General features: G+C 44.6%; 1 protein-coding gene across 1 annotated transcript in view; it reads left to right on the top strand.

Annotated features, from left to right (window-relative positions):
• Nucleotides 1–8201, top strand: part of LOC139266686 (heme-binding protein 2-like) — a 59133-nt gene extending 50932 nt beyond the window's left edge. Inside the window, exon 4 of the mRNA XM_070884276.1 lies at nt 8036–8201. Within this exon, the coding sequence (XP_070740377.1) occupies nt 8036–8201 (166 nt within the window). The remainder of the gene's footprint in view (nt 1–8035) is intronic.
• Nucleotides 8202–17834: the final 9633 nt, after the last annotated feature.

Below are 17834 nucleotides of genomic sequence, written 5' to 3'. Positions count from 1 at the left end.
GATGCCCAATCCCACAAGGTGGTACCGTCCTGGCCAACTGTCTGTTTATACTCCATTACCTTGTTCCTAATGTATTCAGCTAGACTGCCGATTTCTTCTGACTTATCCGGGATATACGTACAACATTCTCCACCTATTAATGCGCATGTCCCTCCTTCTTTGGCTGGAAGATAATCTAAGGCCGTACGATTTTGGAGAGCCACTGTTCGAATGGCTACCATTTCATCATTCACCCCTTCGAAGGCTTGGGAAGTTGCATTGGCTACTGATTCGACTAAATTAGCCCATTGCCGTAACTGCCATTCGGTTGATGCTATTCCATAGGGTGGCACCATTACCTTGAATATTCCATTTAGCCATGTCAAATCCCGTTTAAATCTATGACTTCCTTAGTCATCCCTTAGAGTCTTTGTTGATCTGATAAAGGGTACCACATATCCTAAGTAACAGGACTCTGTCCAGTTGGCTGGTAACCATGGGTAGGCTTTATGGCCACAAATAAATTAGGTGCAATTATAGGACGTCAGCTTCTGGTCCTTTCGTGCCATCCATACTCGAGTGGTCTCACCTGAGGCTTTGTTATGGACCATTGTCCAGCTAACGGTTGCTATCTTTCTTCCATCAGTGGGATTTGTTGTGGCTTGCCATTTAGTCATTTGGGAACACTTGCTGCGTCCCATTTCTGGTCCTTTAGTCTCATTGCTCACTAGACTTATTATACCTTCAGGATTTCCTATTCCGGGAGTAGTACTTAGGAAGGGTGGCTGATGGTTATTATTATAATTTGGCTGGTACCATCTCTGGAAGGTTGTAAGTTTATACCCTGGTGACGTCCATTCTGTTAGATCCTTCGTTTCTGACACCTTGGTTAGGTTTGTTCTATTTTGCACAATTAACCACTCTACCATTTCTGATTCGTTAAAGGGGACGGTTCTTAGTGGAATACCCCCTTCTGAGTGGACAGGTACATGGGAAAATATCCAACAACTAGACAAGTTTCTGTCCTGAGCATACTTATGACTCAGCGCCATAAATATGTTTACCTGCAGTTCCCTTCGTTTGCGTGTCTGTACCCCTGGTATAATCAATAATGCAAAGCAAAACCCTGTCAAGCCCAGCACCATCAGTCCCCATAGTCCGTACAGTTCCTTATTCAGTCTTCCTTTTCCTGTTCCTCTGGTTCCTTCTTCCCTTCCCCCTGGTCGGGTGCCCTTTTGCAATGGGACGCATGGATCCATGTTGGTCTTTCCTTTACCTTGATTGCAGTATTAGTCACCAGCAAGACCTGGTATGGTCCTTCAAATCTTGGTTGTAGACTGCTTTTTCTTTTAAAGATTTTGATGTAAATGAATTCCCCGGGCTCCAGGTTATGACACTTCCCTTCCGCTGGCTTGAGTTGAGCTTCTTTTACCTGCAAATGAAAGCTGGAAATACATTTGGTTAGTGCAATACAATAATTTAACATATTTTCCTCCATTTTGTGGATGTCCATTTGTTTTGCAGTAAATGGTGCTGTAAAAGGTAGTTGTTGGGGACATCCCATAATTATCTCATGCGGTGACAGGCCTGTTGTTCTGTTGGTTGCAGATCGCATTACCATCAAGGCTAAGGGCAGCAGTTCTATCCATTTCAGTCCAGTGTCATTACATAATTTTGCCAGCTTATTTTTAAGCATTCCATTATATCTTTCAACAAGTCCAGCAGACTGTGGATGATAACTGCAATGAAAATGTTGGTTAATCTGTAAAGCTTTACACATTTCTCTTATAACAGTTCCTGTGAAATGTGACCCGTTATCACTTGAAAGCTTAGCAGGGATTCCGAAGTGCTGTATGATTTCTTTTAACAAACATTTAGCAACAGTAGTGGCATCGGCCTTTTTACATGGAAAGGCTTCAATCCATCTAGAGAACACATCTACAATAACTAATACATACTTGAATCCCATACACATAGGTAATTCAATAAAATCCATTTATAAATGTACAAAAGGCCCCACTGGATTTGGGTGGGAGGCAGATTCTACTTTTTCCGTCTTACCCGGATTCATTGTCTGACAGGTAACAAAATTTCACAGATTTGTTTTGCAATTGCCGAAATACCTGGTGCATACCAAGTTGCCAAAATATAATCTGCCACCCCCTCTTTTCCCGCATGTGTGAATGTATGAACACATCGGGCAATCCATGGAAGTAAGGACTTGGGCGCCACCACGCGGCCGTCATGGTAAACCCATATTCCTTCTGCATTTTTATAACATTGATCCTTCGTCCAGGTCACCACCTCCTCCGTACTGGCCTGTGTCTGAAAGGCCAGCACGTCATTAATAGTGGGTGGCGGGTCTGAGCAATTATTTTTCCTTAGTGGGAACAATGACACCTGCATCCCCCCTTTTGACAGAGTTGCTGATTTAGCTGCATTATCAGCTCTGGCGTTCCCAAGTGCCACCTCATTCGACTGGTCTGTATGTGCTTGGCATTTGATAATGGCAAGTTTCAAGGGGCATTGAATGGCTCGCAGGAGATTTTCCACTTGTTCTGTATTTTTGATAGTGTTTCCTGAAGTCAGGTCCCTGCGAATTTTCCAAATTTGTCCATAGTCATGGATACCCCAAAAGCATATCTGGAGTCAGTGTAGATATTAACTGTTTGTCCTTCAGCCAGAATACAGGCTCGAGTTAACGCAAACAATTCGGCTTGTTGGGCTGAAAAGGAGTCTGGAAGAGAGGCTGTTTCGACAACATTAAACTGGGTCACAATTGCATAAGCCGCTCTAGGTTGGCCCCTATCATTTCGTAAGGCTGATCCATCAACATAGTACACTAGATCAGGGTTACACATTGGTACTTCTGTTAAATTGATACGTGGTTTAGTCACTAATTCGGTTACCATTTCACATGAATGAGGTTCGCCGTCTTCTTCCGTGGGGAATAGAGTGGCTGGGTTTAAGGTAGTACATCTTTTAATGATAAGGTTCGGATTTGATAACAGTTCAACTTCATATTTAGTGGTTCTTGCAGAAGTTAGGTGTTGGGTGGCACATTTAGCAAGTAAAATCTCGACAGAGTGTGGGATATATAAAACGGTTTGCTGATTTAGAATTATTGTCTGAGCCTGTTGTACAGGGTAATAAGCTACTGCCAATGAAGGAAGACATCCTGGTAGTCGCGTGCCACTGGGTCTAGTTGGGCACTGAAATACGCTACCGGTGGCTGCCTGTCCCCATGTAACTGAGTCCAAACAGATTGTGCAAAACCCGACTTGTGATGAACAAATAAGTTGAATGTCTTAGTGTAATCTGGTAATCCCAAGGCTGGTGCTGAAGTGAGCGACCATTCCAGGATACTTGATTCCAAATCCTTCTTTTAGCATTGTGAGAATATAGTAGATTCATTCACAGCTCGTAGGTCTTGAACAAACCTCCATTTGTCACTATTGGGCTTCTAAACCGGAAGAATCGGAGTGTTACACGAACTTCTCATTTATGCTTATAGTGATTCACAGATCACAGAATGCAAAGTACTTGTTTTATAATTTTATTAAAAGGCTTCCAAACCCAAGCTTTTTTCAATACACCCAAAATGTTGATCAAGGAGAATCACCTGAAATATCTCAAAATCCCATTTCAAATTTTATACTGCCAATCTTTTATTTAAAAATCTTCTTACTGAGCTAGAAGCTTTCGCGTCAAGGTTTTACACAAAGGACAATGGGAGCGTACTCCCCCAGCCTGCAACCTCGAGAGACCCACAAAGGCTTTTTTTAAAAAAGGCATTGAAACTTTCCTTCCCCGTTCTTAAACTCACTCCTAGACTAAATTTATGTCTTTCAACCCAATGTAATCAATGATTGCGTGTCTTCTTTCGACAATTAAGTGGGCGTGTCAAATAAATTCTCTTTCTTTTTAACCACCGGGACCATATCTCAACAAACCTATCCTTTGTGCATTTCCTAGCTCTGTAACTCCTCATCCGAATAAATCCACACCTGCGTTTCTAACTTAAAATGTCTTAAACTTCCCACATACAGGACAACACCACGAAAGGTTAAAAAAAAACCTTCACTCTGTTTGAAAAAGTGGGTGGAGCTAAAACAAACAGGCAGTTCCACCACCTTTCCAAACAGGCTTCCAGACACATGAAAAATTCCGCAGTCAAAAAAAAACACACACAAGCACTCTCATTCAAAGACAGACATTCACAAAAGTCTCTCTTCATTCAACAAAGCTTTTTGTTGGCCAGCTCTATTTTGGATCCATAAGTCACTATCACGTTCTCTTTTTTTCTTACATATTGATTTGCTTTCTCTGTTAATTTTACGTGGGCTTGAAGAATCGGAACCCAGGCCTTTTCTATTACTTTCCTTTTTTTTTTCTTTACCTCTTCTGGGTCTCTGTTTATAAGACACTCCTCGAGACATGTTGTTCTCTCTAAATTAAATGAACCATCAGGTGGAAATGGCCTGTTTTCATCCTTAGTCCACTTTACCCATTTTTTTTTTTTAGGTGTTCAATTGAAGACTGACCACAATTCTGGAGCATAAAATAGGCTGGTGTGCCCTTTTGTGGTGTTTTACTTGCTCCAGCATTCATTCTGAATGATTAAGATTTTCCACAGTTTCTGATCTCACAATCCTCTTGGCCAACCGAGTTCTCTACGCCCATTTCTCCTGGCTGTTACGTGGCCTGAAAAGGCTCTTAATTCGGGCTCAGTCTGGGTTGTGAGAGATGTTGGCACGAACCAACCGCAGTTGATCAATCAGTTACTGTTTCTTTTCTCAATCAATCCTTGTTTTCCTGAATCACAATTTTCCCGAGTGACTCTTCCCGTTTCTCTAATTGCAATGTCGCACAAAGGTTTTAAACACAACAGTATAACAAGGACAACTAGGACAAATAATATTCACGCGAGTATACAAATCATAACCTTAAACTCTATCTAAATAAATAATCAATTCTCAGTCTGCGTTGTACACCACTACAGACCGAGTCCATAACTTATCCTAATAAAACTTATAAAACTTATGGTCCCATTACCTTAACTCATATCACATAAGAACTGTCGATCGATTAGCGCTTTTTTCCCCCCGAATCTTATCACATAAGAACCGTTTCCTAATCTTATCACATAAGAACCATTTTAGAAAAATTAAAACATAGAAAATAGGTGCAGGAGTAGGCCATTCGGCCCTTCGAGCCTGCACTGCCATTCAATGAGTTCATGGCTGAATATGCAACTTCAGTACCCCATTCCTGCTTTCTCGCCATACCCCTTGATCCCCCTAGTAGTAAGGACTACATCTAACTCCTAATGAAAATCTCCCCGGGCTGTTTCAAAATATTTCCAGGACCAGATCCCTTCTGCTTGCAAGCTGAGAAAGAAATGATCACAAAAACAACTTTAGCTTTCAAATGTCGAGTCTTGTAGATCGTATTACGTCCCCTGTAGTCAACAGATTACATATGCGATTCAACAGTGAAGAAACCTCTTGTGAGAAAAAGGCTCACCTTATTCTGGCCAGTGAAACCCTTCACTGAAGAGGCACTATGCCCACATCCATTTAACTCACAGATTAGAGAGTAAGCAATCTCGGTGGAACCTCCAAGATGTAACTGTCGAAATCTCGACTCACAATATACAACTCAGACACCTTCAGCCCGGCAGATGTTCCTTTAATTTTACTTGCTAGCAAGGGAAAGGTCTCACTCATCAATGGCTAAGTGAACACCTTCGAAATGGTACAACTTCACGAGATATTTATACAATAAAAACCCAAGTTATGGCCTCATCCTGTGTATTGGCTCCGTCTTACAGTCAGTGAATACAGATAAAGAGTTAATTACGACATCCTTGTCCTGACATGGTCTCCAAATATTTCCTTTTGTCAGGGTTATTAGTTGGCCAGTCAGCCATTACTCGATAAGAGTGTGGTAATGAGCTATTACCGGCATTGAATTGTGTCAGGATTGTCCAGTTTCCTGGTCAGTTATCTTTGTGCATCAAATGGATGAGGTCTGTACAAGAGATAATGGCTGGTGGTTTGAGTATTTCAAAAAGGGTGGGGCGGAGTGGAACTGGTGTTGTATGGACAATAGGAGAGCACCATGGGTGGTACTTGTCTCAGCAGGACTTGTCTCCTAACTGTCTGGTGACCATTGATTAGTTATCAGCCGTTTCAAGCCAGGTTTAGCTGTTTATGCAAACCGACTGTCTGTTGCAGAAATTTCTGGAAGGACCAGGACTCCATTTTGTTTTATATCAAAAAGGGCACAAAAATACAGTGTGATACAGCTTAGATAAAAATACATTTCCACATGGTGAAGTGTGAGGTAAAGCGTTTGGGGAAGGCTAACAAGGCAAGGGAATACTCATTAAATGGTAGGACACTGAGAAGTGCAGAGGGACCTTGGTGTGCATATCCACAGATCCCTGAAGGTAGCAGCCCAGGTAGATAAGGTGATTAAGAAGGCAATAGGAATACTTGCCTTTATTAGCTGAGGCATAGAATAGAAGAGCAGGGAGGTTATGCTTCAACTGTATAAAACACTATATTAAGTCAGGCAATAGCTAGAGTACTGCGTGCAGTACTCATCACCACATTACAGGAATGATGTGATTGCATAAGAGAGGGTACAGACGAGATTTACGAGAATGTTGCCTGGACTGGAGGATTATAGCTATGTGGAAAGATTGAATAGCCTGGGTTTGTTTTCTTTGGATCAGAGGAGCCTGAGGAAAGACCTTATTGAGCTGTATAAAATTATGAGGGACCTAGAGTGGATAGAAAGGACCTATTTCCCTTAGCAGAGAGGTCAACAACCAGGGGACATAGATATAAAGTTATTGCTTGGAGGTTTAGAGGTTAGTTGAGGGGTGCATACTTAGCCAGAGGGTGGTGGGGGTCTGGAACTCACTGCCTGAAAGGATGGTAGAGGCAGAAAACCTCACCACATTTAAAAAGTACTTGGATGTGCACTTAAAGTGCCATAACCGACAGGACTATGGACAAAGAGCTGGAAAGTGGGATTAGGCTGGATAGTTATTTGTCAGCCAGCGCAGACACGATGGGCCGAAATAGCCTCCTTCCACGCTGTAAATTTCTATGATTATATATCTCTAAATCCTTGGAGTGAGACTTGAACCCATTACCTTCTCACTCAGAGGTGAGCATGCTATCCACTGAGCCACAGCTGACTAAAACAATTTGGACCAAAGAAAGATAAATCGGAGTATTTTCTAAATGGTGAGAAACTGGAAACTGTCGAGGAGCAAAGAGATCTGGGAATCCAAGCGCACCAATCATTTAAAGTGAGCCAACAAACAGAAAAAGCAATGAAAATGACCAATGGAATGTCGGCCTTTATCTCGAGGGGAGTGGAGTACAAAGGGGAAGAAGTGATAATTCAGTTGAACAGAGACTTGTCAGACTGTATCTGGAGTACTGCGTTCATTTATAGGCACCGCACCTCACAAAGGATAAATTGGCATTGGAGTGGCTTCAGGGCAGATTCACCAGAATTATACCGCGGGTTAGAGGGTTAAATTCTGAAGCCAGGTTGCCTCAACTTGTCTTCTCCTGAGTATAGGAGATTGAGGGGTGACCAGAATGAGGTGTTTGCAATGTTAAAAGGATTCAATCAGGTAGATACAGAGAAACTATTCCCTCTGATGGGAGAATCTAGAACAAGGCGACATCATGTTAAAATTAGAGCTCGGCCATTCAGCAACAAAATGAGGAAGCACTTTTTCACACAAAATGTGGAACTCTCTCCCCCCTAAAAGGCTGTGGATGCTGGGTCAATTGGATGGTTCAAGACTGAGATCGAGAGATTGTTGTTGGGTAACGGTATCAAGGGATATGGAGCTAAGGCGGGTAAATGGAGCTGAGGTGCAGATCAGCCAGGATCTAACTGAATGGCAGAGGATGCTCGAGGGGCTGAATGGCCTACTCCTGTTCCTATCTTCCTTTCAATCTGATTGGTTTCCAGACTGGATCTGCCAGGAAGAAAAAAGTAATCATTCTGAATTCTGTTGCAGGACTTTCGACACCAAAGTTGACGACCAACAATACGAAGGACGTGTCATTGAATTCCTCAATGACTTGGAAAAAGACAAGCAATCCTTCGATAGGAGTTTCTTTCACCTAGTTTTCTTTAACACAAATGGGCTGATGGAAGTAGCCTTTAACAAGATAGGAGAATGAAACTTTTCTGAAGGTTCTGTTACCTTTACAGACATCAAACAGTGAGATGTGCTTAACTCTATTCATAACCTCCTTTGACCTCCCACCTAGTACACATTGGATTTAACCCTGAGCATGTGCCAGTATTGGGATATTGAACGATTCCCCCCATGCCCCATCTCCAGAGCCCTGTGCATGGTGACCCTGTTTATAAATACTGCCCCCTACTGGCAGTTGCCAGTGTTTGTCTCCCACCCACAATGCTGCATTGTGAGGTGGAGCTTCTTTACTCAGAATTATTCAGCTACATTAACTCCAACACTGAGCTTTTCTTTGCCAGTTCCTGGTTTGTATTTTACATTCAGTGTTCACATTATTTGGTTTTGTGCGCTGAGTCTAAACAACAGCTCTTTCCAGGTGCCCAGTTCAATGTACCACCACTTATCGTCCTGTGGCAGAGAGTCCCGGGTTATCACCAGGGGGCCGACCTCCTTGTCATTCCCAGATGTAATATGTTGGGGAGCCACGTGGTCTTCCACCCACACGTTAACCAGACATTGGGCTCTGGCCCTGGCAGATCTGACTGTCCCTGGCAGAGGGGTCCTGGCTGCTGTTGTTCCTTTTAATATTGTTTATAATTAGGTGCCCCCTTCAATTCCAAGTTATTTGCCAATGTCCCAGATTCATTGCTGACTGACCACCTCTGAGGGGCAGCTTTGGTGATCGAGCAGTTGTGTAAGTGCGGAGAAACCGCACTGAAAGATAAAGGAGAATTACTCAGCCAGGAATAGGAAGATCCACATTTAAACATTTCTGGTTAGAAACCTGGGGTTTAGAAACAGAGCCATCAAGTCACAAAGATATTAGTTTAAAGTCCCCATACTGCACAGACACAGGGTAAACCCAGTTGTACATGGGTGGTGGGCCCTCCTTGGGGCAACAGGGATTAATCACTGCAGTAATTTCCCTTTTCTGTAAACTTTCTTTAAATGAATGGTGCACAGACTGAGATTGAGATGGTTCTGTTACCAGATATAGTTCCAGGATGTTCAATCTTCACACAGCGATGGATTATGTTTATGTTTATCCCAGTCATGCTGACCCGAACATTGAAAGGTGATGTGAAAAGAGCCAATAGAAAATGGGAAGTGTTGCCGAGCACAGAGCGTTGAAGTTGTTACATGTGAAATCATGGAGTGGTCAGATGTGGGATCGTACCTGGGCTCTCACACTCTGAGTTAGTTCCACATTGAATCATTTCATTACAAGGGAATGTTTAAACTGTAAGACCCAGTGTGTTCACCATTTGTAAAATGTTGAGCCTTTCATCACATCACCTTGAAGAATGTCCTCTGTGTTTAAATTGTTCTGTCCCCTGTACCCTGAAATATACTGGGAATGGACTGTATAACAGACTGTGTCGACTGCACGCTGTGCACTGTAGGAAGAGCAACACATTCACTGGAGAAACCTGCTAATGGGGACACTCTCTGTGGGAAGTAAAGTATTCCCTTTTCCTGCCATTCCTGATAATCAAACACTGGACATTGTGGTGGGGATGAGCAGAAAGGTTGTTTCTCAATCCAGTTTGGCCTCACTCAGATCAGCACAGGTTCAGAAAACAGATGGGCCCAGGTGAGGAGAGTGAAGCGGAAGGTTTTGGGAGCACAGGTGTTCATAGAATCATCGGAATTACAGCACGGACAGGCCATTTCGGCCCATCGTGTCCGCACCGGCCGACCAAGAGCTATCCAGCCTAATCCCACTTTCCAGATCTTGGTCCGGAGCCCTGTAGGTTACGGCACTTTAAGTGCACATCCAAGTATATTTTAAATGTGGTGAGGGTTTCTGTCTCGACCATCCTTTCAGGCAGTGAGTTCCAGACCCCCACCACCCTCTGGGTGAAGAAATTTCCCCTCATATCTCCTCGACACCTCCCCCCAATTACTTTAAATCTATGCCTCCTGGTTGTTGACACTTCTGCCAAGGGAAACAGGTCCTTCCTATCCACTCTATCCAGGCCCCTCATAACTTTATGCACCTCAATCATGTCTCCCCTCAGCCTCCTCTGTTCCAAAGATCTCCAATCTTTCCTCACAGCCAAGGTTAAAACTGCTCCTTAAAATAGAGAATGAATCCCAATCCAAAATTAGGATCCAGGGACTGAAGATGGACTAAAGTTCAGATTCTGATCTCCTCACACCTATACTGGGCACTCACACTTGGAATATACACGGACTGAATCTGTGATTGAGAAAATGATCTATTCAGATATTGCTCCTGTTAACAGGCGGCCCATTCACAGGCTTCTCTTGTTCAGAAAATAAGCCGTTGTCTTCTAGCCTTTGATTGTCTTTTGTTTTTCAAACTGCTGGGAATGTATTCTCACTGTGAAATAAAGAGGGTGATGCATCAAACACTTGGTCTCATGTTAGATTCTTACTCAGAAACAGAACTGGTTACTGATCACATCACTAGTTTCATATTAGTCCTCCCGGACTCCCCTCATACTCAGAACAACTGGAGAAGGTATGGGGTTCACCTTGGACACACCTCTCTGTGCTGTCCTATGGAGGAGGAGGAACAGCAGAATTTTCACACAATAAACCCTTGCTGCAGTCCCATCAGTGGATGTTCCATATGCCAATAGGAGGCCTCATGCCTGTAGTAAATTGTACCGGACGCCTCTGGTGTCGGGCCGGCTAAATTCTCTGGAACCTGCGGCCTAGCTGGCGGTCCTTAAAGGGACCACTGGAGGCTGCCAACAAAAAGGTTCATTTAAAAAACACTTACCTGAATGTGGAACCACAAGGTGCAGGAGATCCCCTCCCAGCCCCACTGCAGTGTCGAAGACCGTTACCAGTCTCCGATAAGCTCCCTCCCTCCCGTCCAATCATCTCCCTCCTCCTTTCCACTCGGTCTCCTCCCTCACGGTCATTTCCCCCTCACCTGGTCGTTCCCCCTCCCAACCGGTTCCTACCCCTCTCCAGGCCACCCCCTCCCTCCTGGTCAAAACAGAAGGCTGTGAGTTGAATTTCTCCTCCAATACAGAGTGTGGTCAGAATGTGGAATTCTCTGCCACAACACGGTGTTGAAGCAAAGTCCATGAATGCTTTTATTACAGAGTTACTCTCTGGAATAAAGAGGAATATTAAAGTGTGGGGAAATAGCCGGAGTGTGGGATAAAACTAGGGGCACGGTTTTCACTCAAACGGGAGTGAAGTTGGCGGTGTGTCCCCTCAATAGATTGAGTGAGAGGCCCCAAACCAGTGTTGGGTTCGGGCCTCATTAACATACAGTCAGCAAGCTGCCCTGTGCTCAATGTGTGCTAACGGGTCGCTCACCGAACTGGGAGGGCCAAAAATCCAGTGGCCCCATGGGTGGGCCGAGCCAGAGGTCAGCGGGAAACGGGAGGAAATTGCCCAGGCCCCAGATAATATATTTCAGGGCTCCATTGAGGGTGGATGAGGGCCGGAGGACTGGAGATTGGGCCGTGTAGGACTCATTTTTTAAATGGAGGCACCTGTGAAAGGAAGGGCAATAAGTTTACAGACCTCAAACCGTCTCACACACCCCCCCACCCCCACTATACCCTCCCACACACCCCCCACCCCCACTATACCCTCCCACACACCCCCCACCCCCACTATCCCCTCCCACACACCCCTCACCCTCACTATACACTCCACACACCCCCCACCCTCACTATACCCTCCCACACACACCCCACCCCCACTATCCCCTCCCACACACCCCTCACCCTCACTATACACTCCACACACCCCCCACCCTCACTATACCCTCCCACACACCCCCCACCCCCACTATACCCTCCCACACACCCCCCACCCCCACTATACCCACCCACACACCCCCCACCCCCGCTATACCCTCCCACACACCCCGCACCCCCACTATACCCTCCCACACACCCCCCACCCCAACAATATCCTCCCACACACCTCCCACCCCCACTATACCCTCCCACACACCCCCCACCGCCACTATACCCTCCCACACCACCCCCACCCCCACGATACCCTCCCACATATGGTCCACCCCCACTATATACCGTCCCAGCAATATCATCAACACATCAGTGGTGAAGACATCGGATAGGATGGTGTCATTGCTTCACGTCTAAGATAAGTTCAGGGAGTCTCCCATTTTACAGGGATTGAGGAGCTGCAGTTCATTCCCAAGATTTAACCTGCACTCCAACAGTTTCCAAGGCAACGGCTCCCTCTAGTGTTGGACTGTTGAATATAAAAATCAATCCAACAACCAGCCATTGACCACAGCATGTATTAATCATACTCAGAAACTAGAAACCCCGATACACAGCAAGTCTATTCGTGTGTTAACCATGAATCAGCTAAGAGAACATGCCTGAGAAGTTTGGTGGTGCGTTTCACCCAACCAATAACAATAACCGCAGGTAAAGGGTACACGGCCAGATAGGGGGGTCATCCCCCTGCAAAACAGATATACCGCTTTGGGTACTGTTGAGGGGGATGACTCATCAGGGGAGAGCAGCAGAAGCCTAATCCATGGCACCATGGGTGGCTCTGCTGCACAGTAGGGCAGGAAAAAGTGTGGGAGAGCAATAGTGATAGTGGATTCTATTGTAAGGGGAATATAGACGTTTCTGCGGCCGCAACCGAGACTCCAGGATGGTATGTTGCCTCCCTGGTGCAAGGGTCAAGGATGTTTCGGAGCGGGTGCAGGACATTTTGAAGGGGGTGGGTAAACAGCCAGTTGTCATGGTGCATATAGGTACCAACGACATAGGTAAAAAATGGGATCAGGTCCTACAAGACGAATTTAGGGAGCTAGGAGCTAAATTAAAAAGTAGGACCTCAAAAGTAGTAATCTCAGGATTGCTACCAGTGCCATGTGCTAGTCAGACTAGGAATCGCAGGATAGCTCAGATGACTATGTGGCTTGAGGAGTTGTGCAGAAGGGAGGGACTCAAATTCCTGGGACATTGGAACCGGTTCTGGGGGAGGAGGGACCAGTACTAACCAGATGGTCTGCACCTGTGCAGGACTGGAACCAATGTCCGAGGGGGAGTGTTTGCTCTTGCTGTTGGGGAAGGGTTAAACTAAAATGGCAGGGGGATGGGAACCTATGCAGGGAGACAGAGAGAAGTAGAATGGGGGCAGAAGCAAAAGATAGAAAGATGAAAAGTAAAAGTGGAGGGCAGAGAAACCCAAGGCAAAAAGCAAAAAGGGCCACATTGCAGCAAATATCTTAAAGGGTCAAAGACTGTTAAAAAGACAAGCCTGAAGGCTCTGTGCCTCAATGCGAGGAGTATTCGGAATAAGGTGGACGAATTAACTGCGCAGATAGGTGGATAGGCAAACATTTAAGGATCACATGGATGAACTTCAACAATTGTACATCCCTGTCTGGAGTAAAAATAAAACTGAGAAGGTGGCTCAACCGTGGCTAACAAGGGAAATTAAGGATTGTGTTAAATCCAAGGAAGAGGCATATAAATTGGTTAGAAAAAGCAGCAAACCTGAGGACTGGGAGAAATTTAGAATTCAGCAGAGGGGGACAAAGGGTTTAATTAAGAGAGGGAAAATAGAGCATGAGAGGAAGCTTGCAGGGAACATAAAAACTGACTGCAAAAGCTTCTATAGATATGTGAAGAGAAAAAGATTAGTGAAGACAAACGTAGATCCCTTGCAGTTGGATTCAGGTGAATTTTTAATGGGGAACAATGAAATGGCAGACCAATTGAACAAATACTTTGATTCTGTCTTCACGAAGGAAGACACAAATACCCTTCCGGATGTATTAGGGGACCGAGGGTCTAGTGAGAAGGAGGAACTGAAGGATGTCCTTATTAGACGTGAAGTTGTGTTCGGGAAATTGATGGGATTGAAGGCCAATAAATCCCCGGGGCCTAATAGTCTGCATCGCAAAGTACTTAAGGAAGTAGCCCTAGAAATAGTGGATACATTGGTGATCATTTCCCAACAGTCTATCGAATCTGGATCAGTTCCCATGGACTGGAGGGTAGCTAATGTAACACCACTGTTTAAAAAAGGAGGGAGAGAGAAAACGGGTAATTATAGACCGGTTAGCCTGACATCAGTAGTGGGGAAAATGTTGGACTCAATCATTAAGGATGAAATAGCAGCGCATTTTGAAAGCAGTGACAGGATCGGTCCAATTCAGCGTGGATTTATGAAAGGGAATTCATGCTTGACAAATCTGCTGAAATTTTTTCAGGATGTAACTAGCAGAGTAGACAAGGGAGAACCAGTGGATGTGGTGTATTTGGACTTTCAAAAGGCTTTTGACAAGGTCCCACATAAGAGGTTAGTGTGCAAAATCAAAGCACATGGTATTGGGGGTAATGTATTGACGTGGATAGAGAACTGGTTGGCAGACAGGAAGCAGAGAGTCAGGACAAACGGGTCCTTTTCAGAATGGCAGGCAGTGACTAGTGGGGTGCCGCAGGCCTCAGTGCTAGGACTCCAGCTCTTTACAATATACATTAATGATTTAGATGAAGGAATTGAGTGTAACATCTCGAAGTTCGCAGATGACACTAAACGGTGTGAGCCATGTGGAGGATGCGAAGAGGCTGCAGGGTGACTTGGACAGGGTAGGTGAGAGGGCAAATGCATGGCAGATGCAGTATAATGTGGATAAATGTGTGAAGTTATCTACTTTGTGGGCAAAAACACAAAGGCAGAATATTATCTGAATGGCGGCAGATTAGGAAAAGGGGAGGTGAAAGTTGGCATGCAGGTACAGCAGGCATTGAAGAAGGAAAATGGTATGTTGGCATTCCTAGCTAGGGGATTTGAGTATAGGAGCAGGGAGGTCTTATTGCAGTTGTACAGGGCCTTGGTGATACCTCACCTGGATTATTGTGTTCAGTTTTGGTCTCCTAATCTGAGGCAAGACCTTCTTGCTATTGAGGGAGTGCAGCGAAGGTTCACCAGACTGATTCCAGGGAAGGTTGGACTGACATATGAGGAGAGCCTGGATCAACTGAGCCTTTATACACTGGAGTTTAGAAGGATGAGAGGGGATCTCATAGAAACATATAATATTCTGACGGGACTGGACAGGTTAGATGCGGAAAGAATGTTCCTGATGTTGGGAAAGTCCAGAATCAGGGGACACAGTCTTAGGATAAGGGGTAGGCCATTTAGGACTGAAATGAGGAGAAACTTCTTCACTCGGAGAGTTGTTAACCTGTGGAATTTCCTGCCACAGAGAGTTGTTGATGCCAGTTCATTGGATATATTCAAGAGGGAGTTAGATATGGCCCTTATGGCTAAAGGGATCAAGGGGTATGGAGAGAAAGCAGGAAATGGGTACTGAGGGAATGACCATCATGATCTTATTGAATGGTGGTGCAGGCTAGAAGGGCCGAATGGCCTACTCCTGCACCTATTTTCCATGTTTCTATGTTTCTAACGGATATGATGTAATTGACATCACGGAGACATGGCTCCAGGGTGACCAAGGCTGGGAACTCAACATCCAGGGGTATTCAACATTTAGGAAGGAGAGACAGAAAGAAAAAGGAGGTGGGGTGGCGTTGCTGGTTAAAGAGGAAATTAATGCAATAGTAAGGAAGGACATTATCTTAGATGATGTGGAATCTGTATGGATGGAGCTACGGAATACCAAAGGGCAGAAAACGCTAGTGGGAGTTGTGTACAGACCACCAAACAGTAGTAATGAGGTTGGGGACAGCATCAAACAAGAAATTAGGGATGCGTGTAATAAAGGTACAGCTGTTATCATGGGTGACTTTAATCTACATATTGACTGGGCTAACCAAACTGGTAGCAATGCAGTGGAGGAGGATTTCCTGGAGTGTATTAGGAATGGTTTTCGAGACCAATATGTCAAGGAACCAACTAGAGGGCTGGCCATCCTCGACTGGGTGATGTGTAATAAGAAAGGACTAATTAGCAATCTTGTTGTGCGAGGCCCCTTGGGGAAGAGTGACCATAATATGGTAGAATTCTTTATTAAGATGGAGAGTGACACAGTTAATTCAGAGACTCGAATCCTGAACTTGTGGAAAGGTAACTTCGATGGTATGAGACGTGAATTGGCTAGAATAGACTGGCGAGTGATACTTAAAGGGTTGATGGTGGATAGGCAGTGGCAAACATTTAAAGATCACATGGATGAACTTCAACAATTGTACATCACTGTCTGGAGTAAAAATAAAACGGGGAAGGTGGCTCAACCATGGCTAAAACGGGAATAGTGTTAAATCCAAGGAAGAGGCATATAAATTGAGAAAAAGCAGCAAACCTGAGGACTGGGAGAAATTTGTAATATAGCAGAGGAGGACAAAGGGTTTAATTAGGAGGGGGAATATAGAGTATGAGAGGAAGCTTGCTGAGAACATAAAAACTGACTGCAAAAGCTTCTATATTTATAAGAAGAGAAAAAGATTAGGGAAAACAAACATAGGTTCCTTGCAGGCAGATTCAGGTGAATTTATAATGGGAAACAAAGAAATGGCGGACCAGTTAAACAAATACTTTTGTGCTGTTTTCACGAAGGAAGACACAAATAACCTTCTGGAAATATTAGGGAACCGAGGCTGTAGTGAGAAGGAGGAACTGAAGGATATCCTTATAAAGTGGGAAATTGTGTTCGGGAAATTGATGAGATTGAAGGCCGATAAATCGCTGGGGCCTGATAGGCTGCATCCCAGAGTACGTAAGGAAGTGGCCATAGAAATAGTGGATGCATTGGTGATCATTTTCCAACAGTCTGTGCACTGGAGGGCAGCTAATGTAACACCACTGTTTAAAAAAGGAGGGAGAGAGAAAACGGGTAATTATAGACCGGTTAGCCTGACATCAGTAGTGTGGAAAATGTTGGAATCAATCATTAACGATGAAATAGCAGCGTATTTGGAAAGCAGTGACAGGATCGGTCCAAGTCAGCATGGATTTATGCAAGGGAAATCATGCTTGACAGATCTTATAGAATTTTTTGAGGATGAAACTCGCAGAGTATGACAAGGGCAAACCAGTGGATGTGGTGTATTTCGACTTTCAAAAGGCTTTTGACAATGTCCCACACAAGAGATTGGTGTGCAAAATTAAAGCACATGGTATTGGGGGTAATGTGCTGACGTGGATAGAGAACTGGTTGGCAGACAGGAAGCAGAGAGTCGGGATAAATGGGTCCTTTTCAGAATGGCAGGCAGTGATTAGTGTAGTACCGCAAGGCTCAGTGCTGGGACCCCAGCTCTTTACAATATACATTCATGATTTAGATGAAAGAATTGAGTGTAATATCTCCAAGTTTGCAGACGACACTAAGCTGGGTGGCGGTGTGAGCTGTGAGGAGGATGCTAAAAGGCTGCAGGGTGATTTGGACAGGTTAGGTGAGTGGGCAAATGCAAATTTCTCCCTCCAACTCCTTTAGAAGTTGGTTTACTTCCGTTTCTCTATCTTCTATCTTCTTTCGTAACTTAATGTTTGCACATTCCATGAACTTAACCTGGCTTCGATTGGCCAACAACCAGATGGCTATCTTCAACCTCAGCCGACAAGTGGACCCTTGGGTCCATAAATCAGCCTCCACCACCGATCACCATCTATAATGATCAACACCCACCCCTCTCTGGTGGGGCAACTTCTTCATCAC

The sequence above is a fragment of the Pristiophorus japonicus genome, chromosome 7 (assembly GCF_044704955.1).
Source record: "Pristiophorus japonicus isolate sPriJap1 chromosome 7, sPriJap1.hap1, whole genome shotgun sequence".
Taxonomy (NCBI): domain Eukaryota; kingdom Metazoa; phylum Chordata; class Chondrichthyes; family Pristiophoridae; genus Pristiophorus; species Pristiophorus japonicus.
This window is presented reverse-complemented; position numbering and strand designations above follow the sequence as displayed.